Source organism: Dermacentor silvarum, chromosome 11, assembly GCF_013339745.2.
Source record: "Dermacentor silvarum isolate Dsil-2018 chromosome 11, BIME_Dsil_1.4, whole genome shotgun sequence".
NCBI lineage: Eukaryota > Metazoa > Arthropoda > Arachnida > Ixodida > Ixodidae > Dermacentor > Dermacentor silvarum.
In genome coordinates, this window is record NC_051164.1 from 86,228,754 (window position 1) to 86,246,877 (window position 18,124).

Consider the following 18,124-nt stretch of genomic DNA (forward strand, 5'->3'; position numbering starts at 1 on the left):
CGCTTTTGCCAAGGTTCCGGAACGCTCGTTATGGCGGCCATTGACTTTGCCTAAACTGGCATTTACTTACGTACGGTATGCCGAACATGTTGAACTCCAGCATGCCTGAGAAAGAGAAGACCATTAGAAGACGGCCTGCTGGAAAATATACGGCATTCGTGGCAAGTGCATGTTTCTAAACGATGAAAACGCTGCGAAGCATAGCGTGTACATAAGCATGTCGAAATATAACGTGTCCTTTTCGATGCCCACGGAAGTCGGAGACCGGCGATGGCCGCGTAGTCAAACTTTTTTTTTTTTTTCGGTTTGTCGTGCCGAGCTGCCCAAGACTTTCCGAGAAGCTGCGTACACCAACTGGCTGTGACCGACGTTTCCGGCAGTCCTGAGCCAGTCCAGGACGTCATATCAAAGAGACCTAAATGCGGGTATACCGCTACGGGACCAAGACTCCGCTCATTCAAATTTCCTCGCATTCGTCGTTAGTAGCCCTTTGTGGTGGTTGGGGCACCGGTGCAAGATACTTTTTTCTCCGCGGGTTGGGGAAATTATTCGGGATATTACGTCAGTTACGTTTAGCAGGGAGCTCAGAAAAAAACAACAACAATACATTCAATCTTTCATCTCTGTTCTTTGAACACATACCTTTGGCAGGGACACTTTCAAAACTATCACGCAAATATTAATCTTGTTTTCTAGGGGTATTAGGTTATCATGAGCGGAATCCCGACCCGCGTTCCTGCATAAGTCCTTCTCAGAAGTGAAGAGCGAATGGAGAAGGAAGTGGCAGCTAGTAGCAGTAAATACCGATGATGGAGCGGCGGAGGTGTGTCCAGGTGCTTTGGTTGTCCCCGAGCCAGTGTCCTCCGTAGCGGCCGCTCGAAGGATACGTCGACCGGCTGATAATCACCTGCCGCTCGCCCAGCACTTCGTCGAGTGCGCTGCAAGAGTTGCCAAAACTTGACGTTTCGGCTTTGATCTCGCGAGCAGGGGGGATCTGTACATATACTCCATTCGACGTTGTATTTTTTGGCATTCGTTCGTCAGCGATCTGTTCGGCTGATGATGCTTCAGCCTGCGGACTAGACGGTGTCCTGTTGAAACTATCGATTCCATGAGTGATTTATATAGGTAAAGCACATATACAGGAACACAAACGCTAAAATGACGAGGCCGCCTGACGGGCATGGTTTCCGAGACGTAGTCTCGATCTCGGAGGCGATGGAGAATCACGTTAGCATAAATGCACCAACTAGCCCACGAAGATGACCAAGATCGTGTTTTGCACCGGCTTTCCGTAACCCTATGGGCAAAACTTGCTTAGTCGGTTATCATCTACATATTTTGTCAGAGACAAAAAATGGCACAGAAGCATGACTAGGTAACAACTAACGCCCTTAGACATGACGCTTCGAGCGAACTAACGCAGACATAACATACGAATACATGGCGTGCAATGAAAATCTGTAGTACAAGCTAAAGTCAGTGGCGAATAATGGAATTAAATGTGGTTATTTCGTATCCCCACGAGCACGCGAAGGCTACGTCATTTGACCCATGCAACGTGATAGCGTGAAGTGCACCTGTGCGTGGCGCGCATCTCGCTCCAGCCGTACAGGTTGTGCACGTCGTAGTGCCAGTAGGTCTCCGTGTCACCCAAGCGTCCGCTCATGCACAGGGTACGGTCGCTGAGACGGGCCTCCGGGCCGTACTGGGTCGCCGCCCCTGCGCAGGAGAAGCATACTGGGTGTTCGAGCGAATGCGGATACAAAAAAAAAAAAAAAAAAGCGGGTCGAATCGGCAGATACAGGATATACAGGGAACCTCGATATAACGAAGTTGTACTTGCACTGAATTAACGTACGTACTAATGTGTACTGAATTAACGAATTTCGTTAATTCGAGGTTTCGTTATTTCAATGGAACTATGATCGGGAAATAGAAATAGTTCGTTACATCGCGAGTTCCGTTAAATCGAGGTTTGACTGATACGGTTGAAACTGTCTGTTCGGCTCGTGTAAGCGCTACCAAATTAAGCTGAACGAGCGTCGCGTGTGGCTGGCTGAGCCGGCCAAGACTGCACAGGGATCAACCAACGGGCATGCAGCCGCGAAGCGGCCGACCGAATCTGCAGGCAGAACTCTTTTCGGCGTAGATCGACGCCTCGAAATCCATGATTGGAACACAAGACAGAACAGGCGATATAGCGGTGCCGTAGTGAAACTCGTGAAATCGGTCTATACGCAGTCGATCGCCTTTACTAGCGAAGTGCTCTGGGCCTTCGAAATCATTCGTTGAACAGGTCGTTTCGCTGTAAAGGTCTCGCACAACACAACTCCCAATAGAACCGAAGCACAAATTATTCCTCCGTTACACAGGTCATTTCGTTGTATAAGGCGCAGGACTGTATACAATATAGTAGTATTCGCGGGTACCCTTGCAATGGTAACACTGCGACTCGCTCTCTGATGACGCGATCGAGATTCCCTAAAGAAATGAGCGGCAGACGCGGTTTCGCTCACTGGTCGGGTATGGCGGATCGTCGAAGATGGTCACGTGGCACTCCAGCTTCCAGTCCTTGAAGCACTTCTTGCGCACGGCGGCGCTCAGCGCACCCCGGTTGGTGCTGAACTCGGCCGGCTCGTTCATGTCCTGCGGGGAACACCGATGCTGATATAGGTAAGCCTACAAGCTTTAGTACAGCCCTTACCTGCCGTTTGCGTGAATGTGCGCATGGCGCCTGCCGCCAGCCATAATAGAGAGCTTTAGTTTGCCCGGTAATCGGGTAAACTAGAGTGTACTAGACAATATTTTAGTACACTCTAGGCTAAACGCAAGCGGACCGGGCGTTGGGGCGGAGGCGTATACGTGAGCGGCCTGTATGGTGCTGCCACCTGGTGAAGTGGAGCTCAAACACAAAAACGGCTAATAATGCAGTAACCAAGTGTATTCTACTTCTCTGCTGGTGTGTATTTTCGGCGGCAACACGATTACGCCACTGTCGAAAATTTACACCAGCAGTGAAGCAGAATACACTTGGTTATTGCAATATTAGCTGTTTTTGTCTGTTTAATCTCTGCGCCACCAGGTGGCAGTACCATACAGGCCGCTCATTATACAGGCCGATGATTATATCGAACAGATCAGCCGTAGAGATCAGCAAGAGACGATTAGAGTACTGGTGGAAAAAAAAGCAGGGAAAAGATGGATACGACCTGATCTCTTAAAATCATAGGCAGCGGTACAAGGTAAATTTTTGAAAAATAAAAATAATGAGAGGTATACAAAAATGATGGATAAAGAACATGTATAATATACCTGATTAAATCAAGCAGGCTAGGTGACTATTTGTCGCCGCCCCGTTTCAAAGGGGATGCCAATAAATCATCATCATCATCATCATCATCTCACGTTTACGCCTCCGCCCCAACGCGCCAACGCTCGGTCCGCCTGCGTTTACCCGATTACCGCACAAGATAACCTCTGTAATTTCATACTACATTCGAACCCGGATATATCGAACTCAAATTTAACGAACTATAGTATATAACAAAACGAAAAATCCTCTTGGGAATCTTTGTATAAAAATTTTATTTGATATATCGAATTACCTATATATTGAACCTTTTTGTGATCCCCTTCAAGTTCGATATATCCGGGTTCGACTGTACATCAAACTCTATACAGTCAACGCGTGTGTATGTCCTCGGAGGCATTTAGTATAGCCAGGGTTGTTCAATACTTTTTATTGAAGGACCCTGGTATAGCTTTTCGCATCGCAGACGCGTGGTCCACGCGCTTAATGCTGTAGCGCCATCCGGTTGACAGAAATCAAACCACGTTCGCGAGAAGCACAGCGTCCTTCGATAGGTCCAAGGGCGTAGAAACCAACCAACAACTCGTCAAAAGAAAAGAAAGAAGAAAAAAAGCGACAAATCCCAAGAAAATTAATTGCTGCGAATTGGATAATACTACGTGAAGTTAATTTTACTGCCTATCTTCTTTTTTTGTGATCAATACGTAGTCGATAACAGGAGCGCGATGAGAGGCTTGACAGTTTAATACGACAGAGCAATATTTTAATATTTAACGACAGGCTATGTGTGCAACATAGCCGGTGGCGTAAACGTGTCAGCAGGAACATATGGTGTCTCTTTTCATATCCGACAAAAACAGTAGAACGCCTATTAGTGTTTCTGACGCACTGTGGTTCGACAGACCCTGACATCAGAGACATGGATATCCAAATGTCCTCACAAAGTTTTCGGCCCATTCTCCAGCTCACGAGGCTGCCTCCGTTGGCCGTGTGTGATCTCATGAATGAGCTTCTGATTGGTCCCAGCTTACAATGGCTTCCCCTCTAAGTCTTGGCACCAATCAGGAGCGTATTCACGAGATTCCACGCGTTCCACGGATGCAGGCAAGTTTCCCTTCTCTTCCAAGTCTATCCCCACCGCGAGAAAACTTTCAAATTATGTCCTACATTTTTACATATTACGCAGCTGAGTATGAGTATACGTAGAGACAGTGACATAACTACGCATTTTCCTTTAAACGAGTGAGCTAGCATTCTGCCAAAAAGTCATGTTTTTCCCACTTTTCTGTCTTGTCTCCTACTGAACTGGTCACGTTTCTCCGAAAGCAATTTCCCTGAAAGCTCAAAACTAGAAATAAATGGTGTCAGAACTGTGCGTTACGTCGATTTGTTTTTGAACTAACGACTCATTTATTGTTTTTCACCCAAACTCAAACCTTTTCTGTGAGGAGCGCCGTTGTTGAAGGCTGAGGGCAAGTTAATTTCGACCATCCGGCAATTGCGCGCTATGACCTCTACAGTGCGGGTGGAATTCATTCCTCGCCGGCGCGGGGCTGTAAATCAAACCTGCGACCTAGTGCTCAACGGCAGCAGCAGTAATGGAGTGCTATTTAAAAGTACAACCAATAAATCTGAGCGGAAACCATTGATGATTTTCCATGTAAGCGAACGGCCGAAGTGACCTTGGCAGGAAAGTGTAGACGAATGGCAATAAACAGGCCCTCCAGTCCAGGGCTCTTTCGTTTCAGCAGCAGCAGCAGCAGCACAAGGTTATTCTGTAACCTTTACAAAACTCATCACGCACGTAAACCGCGACTGCTTCTGTGTGATAAGAAGCCGTCAGACTATTTTTTTACAAGAAGAAACTAGTCTTATTCTAAACTCTCGAATACTCGAAACAAAAGTAGGTGTACGTGTGCTGCTAACAGTTTCTTCGGAGAAGTAGGCGTGACAAAAAAAAAAAAAAAAAAAACGAAATCCGGTGTAGCTTGCACTAGTGGCGCAAGGCTAAACACACAGCGGAGCTACACTGTAGCGGAGCTAATCAGTTCCTAGCTGGTCCTGGCTGTACGAAGTGACGCTAAGTTATACGAAGTAATGTCAAGTGATGCTAAGTTATACGAAGTGTTTAAGCATTTCCTCGTGGTCCGTGGCATCGGGGAACGCCTCGCGAAGCACTTGCAGTCCAAGCACACGCAGGGGAAGTGGGGCGAACGCAAAGCACAGTGTACGGGCGGCGCGCAGCAGTCAACACGCCGGGATGACGTCACGGCGCATGCACAGTAGCGCGCGCAGCTGATGGAACCTCGGCCGAGCCGCCGCCAGAGGCGCCTGCTGCAGTCACGAACACCGCGCGCGTTCGGCGCTAATGCGGGGAAACGGAGAAGCGCGGATGGCGTCGGCAGCACCTCTGCGCGTTGCCTCGTTGGTGCTGCTACAATTTGTTTCTCTCTCGCACTCTCATTTTCTCTTTCTCTCTCCCGAGCTTAGCGCGCGACGCGCGCACTCTCTCTCATTTTCACTTTCTATCTCCGGAGCATAGCGCGCGACCCTCCGCGAGGTGGTTGCAAGGTAACGCAGCGGCAGGCGGCACACATTACGGCCGGCTTAAACAGCTCCGCTGTCAAAAAAAAAAAAAATAGGAGAACCATACAACCACGGATGCTATCTAAGAATGGGTTTAGCCAATTAGGAGGCATTGGTTTAGCATGCCTTGGGAGGTGATGATTTGTGGCAGCCATGTGGCACTACGCGTTATGAGTGGCGTTCCCTTACAATTGTGCTTGCCTTACCCCTACGCGGGAGCCAACCCGGTACATCGAGCGCTGCTTCCTCAAGGACGACTACAGTTCGGAACCCCGTGCATATGTCGAACGCCTTTATAACGAAGTGCTCGGGGCCTCCAAAATTATGCGTTATACACGTCACTTCCTTGTAAAGGTCGCGTATACTGCACCACTCGCAACAGAACTGGGATAGAATTATTCCTTTGTTATAGAGGTAATTTCGTTGTAGAGGACGTTCGCCGACGAACCCGCCCCGCTACTCGGTTACTTACGCACGCGCGCCCTTCGCCTGGGCGGTCAAAGCCCTCGAACACCGCGAAAACGGCCGAGAGAGTGCCAAGAAGCTATTTGCTTAATAAAAGGTAACAGAAAAATGCGCTAAAGAAATTCTTGCCAGCCAGATGCCGTCGAAGGGCAGCTTCTTTTGCAGCTCCGCGAGTTCACCCTTCCACCAGAGGGCGGTGGAGTTCTTGAAAAAGTCCACGAACGCCACGGGGCTGCAGGGCCAGAGCTGAGTGGTGAAAGAGTTGAAGGCTGAGCTTGAGCACAAGCATAAGTCCGCCGCAACGACTTAACACAAGGACAATACAACTAGCACAGTAAGGAAAAGGAACGTACGGTTCGTTTCCTTACGGTTTACGGTGGTACGTGCGGTTTCGTTATTGCGCGAGTTATTGGCCATCGTGTAAGTCGCTGCTTACACGATGGCCAATAACTATAGACAGTGCCACGACCAGCTATGATCGCTCGGCACCAACAAATAGCACAGAACACTGCTTGATCTCATGCACAACATTGGTCTCGCGGAATACATACAGGGTGTTTCATTTTGGCTGCACCAATTTTTTAAAAATTGCCCGTAGGAAATAGCACAATTATAATCATTGATCTAAACTACTCGATGAGGCGGCCATTACTTCCACGAGAAATCAAAACGCCTAATTGAATAATTAACATAATTACGCTAACTTCGTCGGACACTGAAAATTAATAACTCGAAACTGGTTGAGTCCTGAGAATTCGTTCCAATTGTGGATACTCCAGGCGAACTCAGAGGCTATAATTCGTAGATTGGAAGATATATATGCCGTAAAATAATTAATGAAAACTTTAATTAGCGTAATTATGTTAATTATTCAATTAGGCGTTTTGATTTCTCGTGGAAGTAATGGCCACCTCATCGAGTAGTTTATTAGATCAATGATCGTAATTGTGCTATCTGACACAGGCAACCTAAAAAAATTTGGTGCAGGTAAAATGAAACATCCTGTATAATACATACTCAACGCTATGCATTGAGGCAAGTCTTGGTTTGAAATAATAATTAAAAAAAAAGAAATATGAAGGATCGTTGCAACACGCCAAGTTCAGATTAAAATATAACATACGATCATCGCTTAATCAAAGGTTCCCTGCTTTTCAGTGGAACAGGACACGATGCGAAATATCGATACTCGAGTGACCTTCCGAGGGAGAGGAAGAAAGCTCCAGTCTCCCCAGTTCCCGACCTTGAGCAATAATTCAGGCTAATTCCTGTGAAGGTGCGCAAAAAAAAAAAAAAAAAGGGTCAGTTTCAACCCGAAGGGCAAAGTCTTGGGAGCGATAGCACAGTTTAGCATTGCGCTCGAACTCCTCGGACGGTGTTCCAACTATATGCGCGGGTGGGACATGTGGGCCCGACGCAGCCGCGCAAGGCAGCTCCTGCTGGGCGCAGAAGAAACAGCGCCATCGCAGAGCTACCATGCGCCTCGATACGCAGGCGTGTTGAGGAGCGCCGCCGGATGACGTTGCAGGCGTCGCAGCCTCGATTAATGAGATGTATACAAAAATGCTAGATAAAGAACATGCATAGTATACCTGAATAAATCAAGCGGGCTAGGTGACTATTTGTCGCCGCCCCGTTTCAAAGGGGATGCCAATAAATCATCATCATCATCATCTCCATGGTACGACACGAGACCGACGAGAAACCGTCCGCGTTATATAGTCAACACCTAGGGAAATATAGCCGAACCCGGATATATCGAAACCGTATATGATGAATTATTGTATATAACAAAAAAGCTGTAAAATGCCCTAGAAAATTTCTTGCATAAAATTTTTATTTTATATATCGAATTACCTGTATATCAAACGTTTTTGTGATCTCCTTCAGATTCGATATATCCGGGTTCCACTGTATTTGGATAATGTTGGCTTGACGTGTACTGTCCGTTTTGGCTCAGACCAGTGCATACACACGGCAGCTCAGCAGGAACGCTGCATGTGTGCCTAACTGTGTGCGTGCGCACAACGCACACGCCAGGAAGGCACAGCGCTGTGCCGATAGAGCAGATCGTTGACGGTGCGTCCACTTCGCTTCGTTGTATTTGCAGCCAATCGCAGTCCGCGTCTCCAGATATCCTCTAAATCTCCGCGCGCGAGCTGCGCGCATGCGCCGTGGATAGCGAGACAGCACGTGCTGTCTCACTATCGACAGCGCATGCGCAGCTCGCGCGCTGTGTCACGATGATAACGCGCATGTCATTCGTGACCTGGAAGTACCGGGCTCGCAGCGTTAAGGATAGGGTACGACAACGGCGACGCTGCGCGAACGGGTCTCCAGCGTCCGTGAATCTAACTGCAAGAAAACTGAGCTAAGCAGTGAGTTCACAACACCTTTCGGTGTACCTTAAAGGGACTCCAGAATAAGTTAGGACTGGCGGAGTACATTTTTTTTTTCAAAACCATGAGCTTCGATCGAAAAATATTCACACCCCCCCCCCCCAAAAAAAAAAAAAAAAAAAACTTTACACCTTTGAGGCGTATCTTAATTGTCTTCCAAGAATAATCGTCAATAATGTTTTGTGTACTTCCTTTATATAACGGTCCGCGTGTGATAATTTCCTGTCAGTAACACTATGTCACACTGATATACGCGCGTGCCGATCGTGATCTTAAGAGTACCGGGACCGCAGAGTTAACAAAACAAACAAAACAAAACAAAAATCACGCAGAAACTCCCTTGGGAGTTGTCTAAGTATGCGTAAGCATTGTGCCACTTGCTCATCTCCACGCAGCCCGGTGTCATTATCAATGTTATGACACTTAATCCGGCCAGTACAAAAGACAGCGCTGCTGCGACACGAACTGGTGCAGACTGTGGCGCAAAGTGCGTTGATAACGCAAGCAAAGTACTGCAGGTGGCGGCACCAGGTGAGCTGATGACGTTCTGATCATCATTGGCCGTTATCGCTCTTTAGCGCCTTGTCGATTCGTATCGAATCATTATGAACCGTGATCAAAGGCCTCCGGCGGCGGCGCGGACCGAACAAACGTACTCTGGCACGGCCGCGCGGACCGTATCTTGAAAGCGATCTGCGAAGCGGAGAGAGAGTGCCGACTGCTGATAGCACCGCGCGCAGTGTTTTTGCCGCTTCGTTCGTGTTGAAGCGACAGGCAGCACGAAGGCAAAGAAGGAGCTCCGTTTTCGAGCAAGGACGGACGGACGGACGGACGGACGGACGGACAGTTTTCTCGTTGGGTAAGCATAGAAATGCTTACGCACTTAAAATGCACTCTACGATGACGATTATTGTCGGGGTTTAATAAGCCGAAACGAATGCAACTTTTCTTAAAAAGTGTATTAGCGTAGAAAACAAACGTCAGACTCCCCTTTTGTTGAATTTCGGGCATAAACTGGGGCGATGGTGACGTCAGTATAACACCGACGTCACGAATTTCAGTTGTCCACCCCAACTATTTACAAAGAATCATTGCGCTCACTCACTATTCCGAACATGACATTGCGCGTCTTGAAGTTGATGGGCGGCATGCTGCGGCGCTCCAGCGGCGTTATGCTCGGGTACTCGACGAACGTCTTGAGGTGGCGGCCGCGCAGGAACGGCCGGTAGCCGCGGAACGTGCTCGGAAGTGCTGGCGTCTGCGCATGCGCGAAAGAAAAGCTGCGCTTATAGGCGACGCGCAAACAAACCGGAAGTACCCAAACACGCAGCCACCATTACTCAGCGTCGACATGCTACTCGAAATGAAAACGGCCTGCAAAAATGGAAATCGGTTTTGACAAAGCGCGTACTATACAACTGCCAATACTACTACTTGCTACAAACTTTACAGTCTGTTTCTTCGTGTGTCTGTGACTAACCACAATTGTGACGAACCACTAACCAGACAGAGGCGTCGGAACGCGTCAGCATGCGCCACGCTGCACTCCCAACGAAAGAAGAGGACACCCATCTACACGATCTCAAAACGCAGGGTTCTCCCAAAACATTTATAATTTACTGGCAGAAGTCGATACTCGCACAATTAAGGGTGACCGGCGTCGATATTGCAGCACGTCACAAACGCGTGACAGGATGATCGAGGTATGCGTCATGCTGCAGCAAAAGTACGGAGACGATTCAGCGCGTTGTAATGGAATGCCAAGATGGCCTCCAATATTTGCGCACGCGATATTGGAGGCCACGAAACGATGCGCGAGTTGCCGCGCCTCGCCCCCCCCCCCCCCCCCTTTCAATTTGTGTACCAGGCTGCCGCCTTCCCCCCTCTCCTTCGTGCCTCTCCTGTCAACCAGAGGGCACTGTTATTCCGTATTGAATCCCAACTATCTTGTTCGAGTGATAGAATACACATCGAGAAGTAGATGCAAATCTCGTCTAGTCTCCATGAAGCCCTACGGTATAAAGGCAGTAATCCGAAGGCAAACGATGTCGCGGTTAATATAAGGCGTTTATTCAGAACATCGGTGGCGTATTAGTAAGGAAGAATCAAAGTGACGTCTAATAAGAATTTGTACACGGCCTGCGGAATAGTGTAATCATGCGCTTAGTACAGGCCGCAAGGAGTGGAAATTAAAACATACCGATGACATTAAAGTTGCAAAAAGAACTTGAGCAGTACGCTGGAGTGGTGGTAGGCGACACATTCCACCACCTCGTTTCAAAAGAGAACTCGGCCAGCATCATCATCATCATCATCATCACGCGTGCGTCATACCAAGTTGACGACGAATCGCAGACCGTTCTTCTCTCGCTGCTCAGCCATGAAGCCGACCAGACCGGCGTAGCGCACCGGGTCGACGGTGAACGTGGTTGAGTTTTCCATGTAGTCGATGTCCAGGTGCTGCACGTCCTGCGCTGACGAAGACGGTGCATATAAACGAACGAACTAATAAGGTCCATTTTCACGATACTATAATCGTTGATGAGCGCGTCCCACATAGGCATAGACTTGAGTTCAACACAGTCAGTCGGAAAACGCAGGGTTCTCCCAAAACATTTATAATTTACTGGCAGAAGTCGAGACTCGCACAAGTGTGACCGGCGTCGATATTGCAGCACGTCACAAACGCGTGACAGGATGAGGCATGCGTCATGCTGCAGCAAAAGTACGGAGACGATTCAGCGCGTTGTAATGGAATGCCAAGATGTTCACCCAGTTAGGACGATATGGAACGTCCACCTTCTAGAAGCGATGGAGTTTGCAGCTGATGGTAGCGTTAACTGGTCAGCGGTCGAAGCAAACAAGATACCGTTTAGAGTATTGGCGAAACAAAAAAAGGTCGCAGTTTCTCCAGAAAGGCCAAGAATTGATTGCGAAAGCAAATTACTAGACAGCTATACCAAGTGCGGTTAATAGTCCTAGCGGCCGTATAAATTGCAGTAAGCCTTCGCTTAATAACTAAATTAACAAGCATGGTGTCGCGCACGCATTGCCAAACCAGAACAGATCACGCTCGATGACCGCGGACACTAGTTGTCAGAACGCGGGCGTGATGAAGAGCGACAGCAGCGGCGAGCGAACGCTTCGTACTGCCTCGAGCTTCAGGGCGTCTCCAAAAGTTGAGATTATGCGACTCCCAAAATTAGGCGCGCGGGAACAGGGCGCACAGGAAGCCACAAGCCATCTTGGGTCGCATAGCCTTTATACCCGACGCATATTGCCTCCGAGATAGCGCGCGCACGGCCGCGCTCAGCCGCGCTACGCGCAGCAACGGCCGGGCCAGAATTGGAGATGCATGCTCACATGCCCCCCCCCCTCCCCCACCCACCTTTCGCGCACAACACTGGACGAACGGGAATACTGCGCGCATCAAGCCACCATCCTTCTCGGTTCACCCTCTCACGCTTTCCCTCGCACCTACAGCATACGACGCCGCGGGGTGCGATGGGATCTTGTCGCATTTGGACTTCATGCGAAACATCACGGCGACGGCTGAAATTGGCCTGAAGGGTGCCTATAATTGCTATCGCAATAAAATAGCAGGGAAGAGATGGACAATTATACAACTTACAATGGACGCCAATTATACAACTTTCTAGAGACGGAAGTCGTTAAGAAGTATATCTCTCTGACTGAAGTTCCAAACCTCTTGCTTTCAGAATGCCTACAGAAAATAGACGTCAGAAAGTGTGTCGGCACAATTCACAGGCAACACATATACAGCCTATTGACTTCATCGAAAAAAGAAAGTCTACAAAATGTCTACACACTGTGCGAATAAAGTTTAGTAAAGAGCGTGAGCTCACCACGGGGAATCCGGCCTTCTGGTTCCTCTCCAGCACCTTCCTGAGTTTCTCCAGCGACCCGTAACCGTAGCGCGACAACTGGAATCCCAGCGCCCAGTAGGGGGGCAGGAAGGGCTTGCCGATCACCTGCAGCCGCGCACGCCAGGACCAAAAATGTACAGCTTCCTTGGCGAAAGCAGTAAGTCTTTACAGCGCGAGCTTATCGGTAATTCGTATACTCTAATTTTGCGGTGCTGACGACACACGGAGGCAAGCGGAGTGACCGACAGTGGTCGAACAAGAGGAGCCTTAGATTGGGGAGGGGAGAGGGGGGTATTCTGTAAGAGTCCACCTAGCGAGCTGTCCATTTCGGCTGTCGCTGATTGGCTGCAGCTGCCCGAGCGAGGAGCCTGGCGGGGGGCACCTTTCTCCTCCTTACTCGTGCGGCTGCAGCCAATCAGCTGCGGCCGAAATGGACAGTCCACTAGGTGGACTCTTACAGAATACCCCCTGAAGCCGACGTTTCGACAAAAACGTCTTGTGTGCTGCGAATAGTAGCGGTGGCTTAGCGGCTATGGCAGTGCGCTGCTAAGCGCGAAGTTGAGGGTTCGAATGCCGACCCCAGCGGCCGCATTACGATGGGGGGCGAAGTGCAAGAACAGCAGTGTACTTAGATTGAGGTGCACGTTGAAGAACATCCAGGAGGTCAAAATTAATCCGGAGTCCCTCACTACGGTGAGCCTAATAATCATATCGCGGTTTTGGCACGTAAAACGGCCGATATTTAAAACAAGATCTTTCAGACCGAATCGAATACGAATCGAATAGATGATGCCAGATGAGAATCGAATCCCATTGCTTACGAAAAACGAACATCCGTTTTATCATTAGTATTATAAAACAATGTTCACATCTTAGTATAAATATCGTTTGCAAGTTCCCGTCATTGTATTGCACGTTATGAAGCCTTGCGCATTAAAGGCACAAATATAGAGCATTAGAGCAAATGTTTATTTGCATACCGAGGACTCTGGCTTCCCATGTTTTATGCCTACAGGATTTTTTTTTAGCTGCACCAAATTTTTAAATTAGAAAAATATATACCTTGGTTACGTTATGTTTAGCATTCGAGTGTACGGATTGGCGGCCTCTAGAAACAGAGCAATTTCCGCACTTACGTGCGTAATTAGCGAAGTTACAGTAATTAACTTTTTAATTGTCAACAGTAGGTGGCTACAGTAAATCAGTACTTTGGGGCCTGTCCTCGACACTATCTATCCCAAACATCAAATGTTGAATAGCGCAGTTCATGTGGGAGCTGCGCGAACAATTAGTTCCCCTTGGCAGGCTCCTTGAAACCGAAACTGGCCGCAAAAAGAGCGTCTGTGTCGCCGCCGCCCCCCCCCCCCCCCCCCTTTGCCTTTCGTCACGTCTCCGAAGTCACTGACGGTCCGGCCCCGCTAGCAGCTTGCGTTATCTCCTTGCTGTCTGCGGCGTTCGCAGTCGACGCTACAGACTGATATGACGCCGTGACTGCGGTATCTAAAAGCCCAAGGAGCGGTGTTGGCGCTACAGCGCAACGTGGCGCCAGACGGAATGACGAAGTAAATATTGGCGGCCCGCCGGCATTGAAGCGCTAGGCCAACGCCACAGACAGCAAGGAGATAACGCAAGCTGCTCGCGCGGCCGGACCAGCGATAACCTCAGAGACGTGACGAAAGGCGGGGAGCGGCGACATCGACAACACAGACGCTCTTTTGCGGCCAGTTTCGGTTTCAAGGAGCCTGCCAAGGGGAACTAATTGTTCGCGCAGCTCCCACATGAACTGCGTTATTCAAAATTTGATGATTGGGATAGTGTCGAGGACAGGCCCAAAAGTACTCATTTACTGTAGCCACCTATTGTTGATAATTAGAAATGAATTACTGTAACTTCGCTAATTACGCACGTAAGTGCGGAAATTGCTCTGTATCTAGAGGCCGCCAATCCGTACAGTCGAATTCTAAACATAACGTGACCAATATTTATATTTTCCTAATTTTAAAAATTTGGTGCAGCTAAAAAAAAAAAAACACCCTGATACTGTGTCCGCGGGGACTAAATTTATCGCAAGTGTACTCCAATTGCATGTTTGATTGAGAATTGTTCGCGGCTCCGAAATATTTGAAAAACATTCGAAAAGTATTCGTATTTACGAGCAGTGACTACTCGATTCGAAGACGGAATCGAGTAAGATAATATTCAATTCGCTATCGAAACGCTTCGAGTATTCGCACGCCCCTTGTGTTTGTCAGGGCACAGACCTGAAGAAAGGTGCCCTTTTCAAAAAGATGGCTGTCATTTGAGGGTTCCCTTGTTCGGTATTAATATCAAGTAGGGTATACTAGAATAAGGCTCTAGTATACTCTAATTTAAAGACAAACGGAATTCTTCAATTAATACCAGTTTATTGAAGGGAACTACGATGCACACATATAGACAAGCAAAGAGAGAAAATAAATAAAATGCAGCCCGTAAGATGTTTCCGGTGAGGTGCCTAGATTGCGTCGATTGTTTTACTCCTGAGCACAGCAAGCTGTCGTAGATGACGTTCCGGTGGCTTCCCTCTCGGAAGTATCCAGTCGATCGTTTAATGTAACAACTGATCTCTGTAGTCAAGCAAGGTATTGGGCGCTGAAAGCACGCGTGATTGCCATGCCGGTGGTGCCAAGACACATAGAAACACTGTGTAAGCGCTTGTACCATTTCCACGTGTGTTCTTGTCTAGCATCATGACTGCAGGGCGCTAACACAAAGAAAGGGATTACCACGCAAGAACACTCATAGGACGCAGCGTGGAAGTGCTAACAGCGTTTCTATGTGAGTGATTGTGTGGCGCCCATTTCCTTGCATTATAGCGCATGCAGTAATTCCCTACAATAATCATGAACCACCGAGCACATCGAAGATGGTCTCAAGTGCACCAGCTTAGTCTCCACGTTTCAGAATCCTGGCAGCTTCGTTATGGTAGCTCAGTGGCCATGGCTCTCTGCTGCTGGACACTAGGTCACGGTTTAGATTCCCCGCCGCTGGCCGACAGCAGTTAAGGGGTTTTTAACGTCTCCCGCGCCCACTGAGATGAAAGCGCGACGTGAAAGATCAGGGCGGTCACGTACGCTGGCGTAAAGTTCGATGACTTGCGTGGGGTTGTCACCCACGAAGAGGAAGAAGTCGAGCACTCCGCCGATGGTGGCCAGCCGCAGCGCAGGAGCCTTGAGAAGCGTATACTCTGCAAGAGCACGTAGAAGAAGAGGACGGTTAAGCTTCGGCTGGCCCAAGCTATCGGGCCCCGTTCGCATAGAAGTTTTCTTTATGAGCACGCTTCACTGCAACACACACATTGTGGAAAAGCCAGCTTACAAAGACCAAGCTTACGCCAATCATCTTAAAGTCGGCTTCACTTTTAAATACAAAGCATTGCTGGAAAGACATCTTTCCGGGGACAATATAAGCCGTCTTGTATGAAAATATGAAGGCCCTTGGGACCTTTCTTTATTATTTTAATATAATTGTTTGCTGTTGCCTCGAGGCGCGCGGGTTTCCAAAACGCATTAGGCAGGCTAAGAGCCAGTTTGACCTAGGCTGAGCTTGAAGCTCAGATTTAGGGAACCAGGCGTTTTCTGGGTTTGTACCTGGAGTAGCAGAGCTATCACTCTAAAAGCTATATGCGACTCATTGCATCTCGCCTATATAGTTAGCAACATTCGCACGTATATCGGGTATAACAAGATCGAGAAAACAAACAGGAAACATCTAAATGATATTCCGTGTTTGTAGGTGCCAAAAGCACGATCTGATTGCGAGGCCTGCCGTAGTGGAGGGGACTCTGGGTGAATTTGTCGGAATGCGGCCGCCGAAGCAGGATTCGAACGCGCGACCTCGAGCTCAACAGCGTTTGGGGCACCCAAACGCTGAGTTTCTCAGTACGGTAGCCCTGAGCCAGTAGCCCAAACACGGTAGCCCTATGGGACACCATATGGCTACCGCGGTGGGTAGCAAACAGAAACGAAGCCAGCGAAGCATAGGGGAAATTAAATGTTATGTTTAATTGAAATGCGTAAACATTAAGGAAAACGAAACCGAAAGTGAACGAAACGACAATTTCTATGTTTGGTATGGCCGTATACTGAGTGCGATACTTTAAAAAAAAAGTTTACGGCGCCCTGTCACAAACGGTCAGATTTTCACGACGAGAAGCACGGTTTGCAGACGCAGTGATTAAACAGTCGATTGTATACCGGCACATTCCGATTCGAAAGGACCCAAAAGGTCGAAACACGCTCGATTATGCTTTCGTTGAATGTGCTTTTCTGGAAGGTCAGTATAACGAGGAACACGAACTCAAGCTGTATCCGCAACCCGCACATCTGGGGCCCTGCGACCACATCTTACCCGCTAAGTTCTGTATCCCACCCCTTTGCAAACTCACCGATAGCATTGCTGTTGAGAAGAAGCACGCCGTGCGCTTTGCCACCGTCCTCTACGCACATGTAGAATGGATGGACGCCGTACAAGTTCTTGCCGTCCTAATTTCGTAGCCGAGAAAGGAAAAAAAAATCATGCATACCCAACGCAAATTTCGGAATCTACGTGAAGCGAAGCTTTCATGAAACAGTCATTCAAACGACACGAAGCTTTTTTTTTTTTTCCAACACGTTTTGCAGCATATATAGCGATTACCGTGCCAGCCCGGCAAATGAGCAAGACGCGGAAACCGTGAAACACGTGATCCACGCGACCGGTGATTGAACAGGCTCCGGGATCCGCCTACCTATAATCAAACCCCCATCTCCGGGGTCAGCCCATTTTACTGTACAGCACCTGCCCCACCTTAATCGGCAAGAAGCCGACCGAACCGACGCTCCAAAACCTGGAAAGAAGGCACAGAAAGGTTCGCTTAAAAAAAAAAGGGAACTATGCACTACAAGGAGTGTACAATTGTTGCACTGAGGATATTTAGGCACCGTTTGCTGTTCGACTGCATGATTATAAGAGAACAGAGCCGGCCAGCAGCACATCTATAGAGGTGGTTAATCGACAACTGGAAGTCACCATTCGATCACTGCTAACATTTAAGGCGCAGAAGAGAAGTTGCCAGATCACTTCTGAGCTATAGGGCGTCTGCGCTTTACTTTAACGTTTTTAAGACGGCTCTTCGCAACACTTCTAACAAGGTGCCCCTGTTCTTCGCCCACTTGAAGTCGCCATTGAAGCACTTGTTCTCCCGTCTGAATGCGCCGTACGAAATGCCCCTCACCTTGAGCACCTGATCCCTGGCGAACATCACGTGAGTGCTGAAGTCGAACTCATGCCGCAGTCTCTTGTGAAGCGTCTCGCCGAAGCCGTACAGGTTGGTCGACGGCAGGTACGTGACGAATTGCAGGTACTGGTCGGTCATCACCAGGCCGCCGATGCTGGTGTCGATGCTGCGTTCGTCGTGAAAGCGTGTAGTTCGCTCAGATTTCGGAAGAGGGACG

The 18,124-nt window shown here is 48.6% G+C and overlaps 1 protein-coding gene across 15 annotated transcripts in view; it reads right to left on the reverse strand.

Annotated features, from left to right (window-relative positions):
• The window catches only part of LOC119433400 (probable maltase-glucoamylase 2), a 128,637-nt gene that overhangs the window by 26,775 nt on the left and 83,738 nt on the right, over positions 1-18,124 (reverse strand). For 13 of the 15 annotated variants that reach the window (XM_049659172.1, XM_049659174.1, XM_049659173.1 and 10 more), the window contains 11 exons: positions 17,905-18,073; positions 17,077-17,173; positions 15,764-15,876; positions 12,630-12,755; positions 11,098-11,232; positions 9,869-10,021; positions 6,494-6,610; positions 2,520-2,649; positions 1,581-1,722; positions 805-938; positions 71-105 (listed from right to left, as the gene is read on the reverse strand). In XM_049659172.1, coding sequence (XP_049515129.1) covers positions 71-105; positions 805-938; positions 1,581-1,722; positions 2,520-2,649; positions 6,494-6,610; positions 9,869-10,021; positions 11,098-11,232; positions 12,630-12,755; positions 15,764-15,876; positions 17,077-17,173; positions 17,905-18,073 — 1,351 coding nt within the window. Of the gene's footprint in view, positions 1-70; positions 106-804; positions 939-1,580; positions 1,723-2,519; positions 2,650-6,493; positions 6,611-9,868; positions 10,022-11,097; positions 11,238-12,629; positions 12,756-15,763; positions 15,877-17,076; positions 17,174-17,904; positions 18,074-18,124 lie in introns of all 15 variants that reach the window. The other 2 variants (XM_037700582.2, XM_037700583.2) reach the window with 2 other exon arrangements.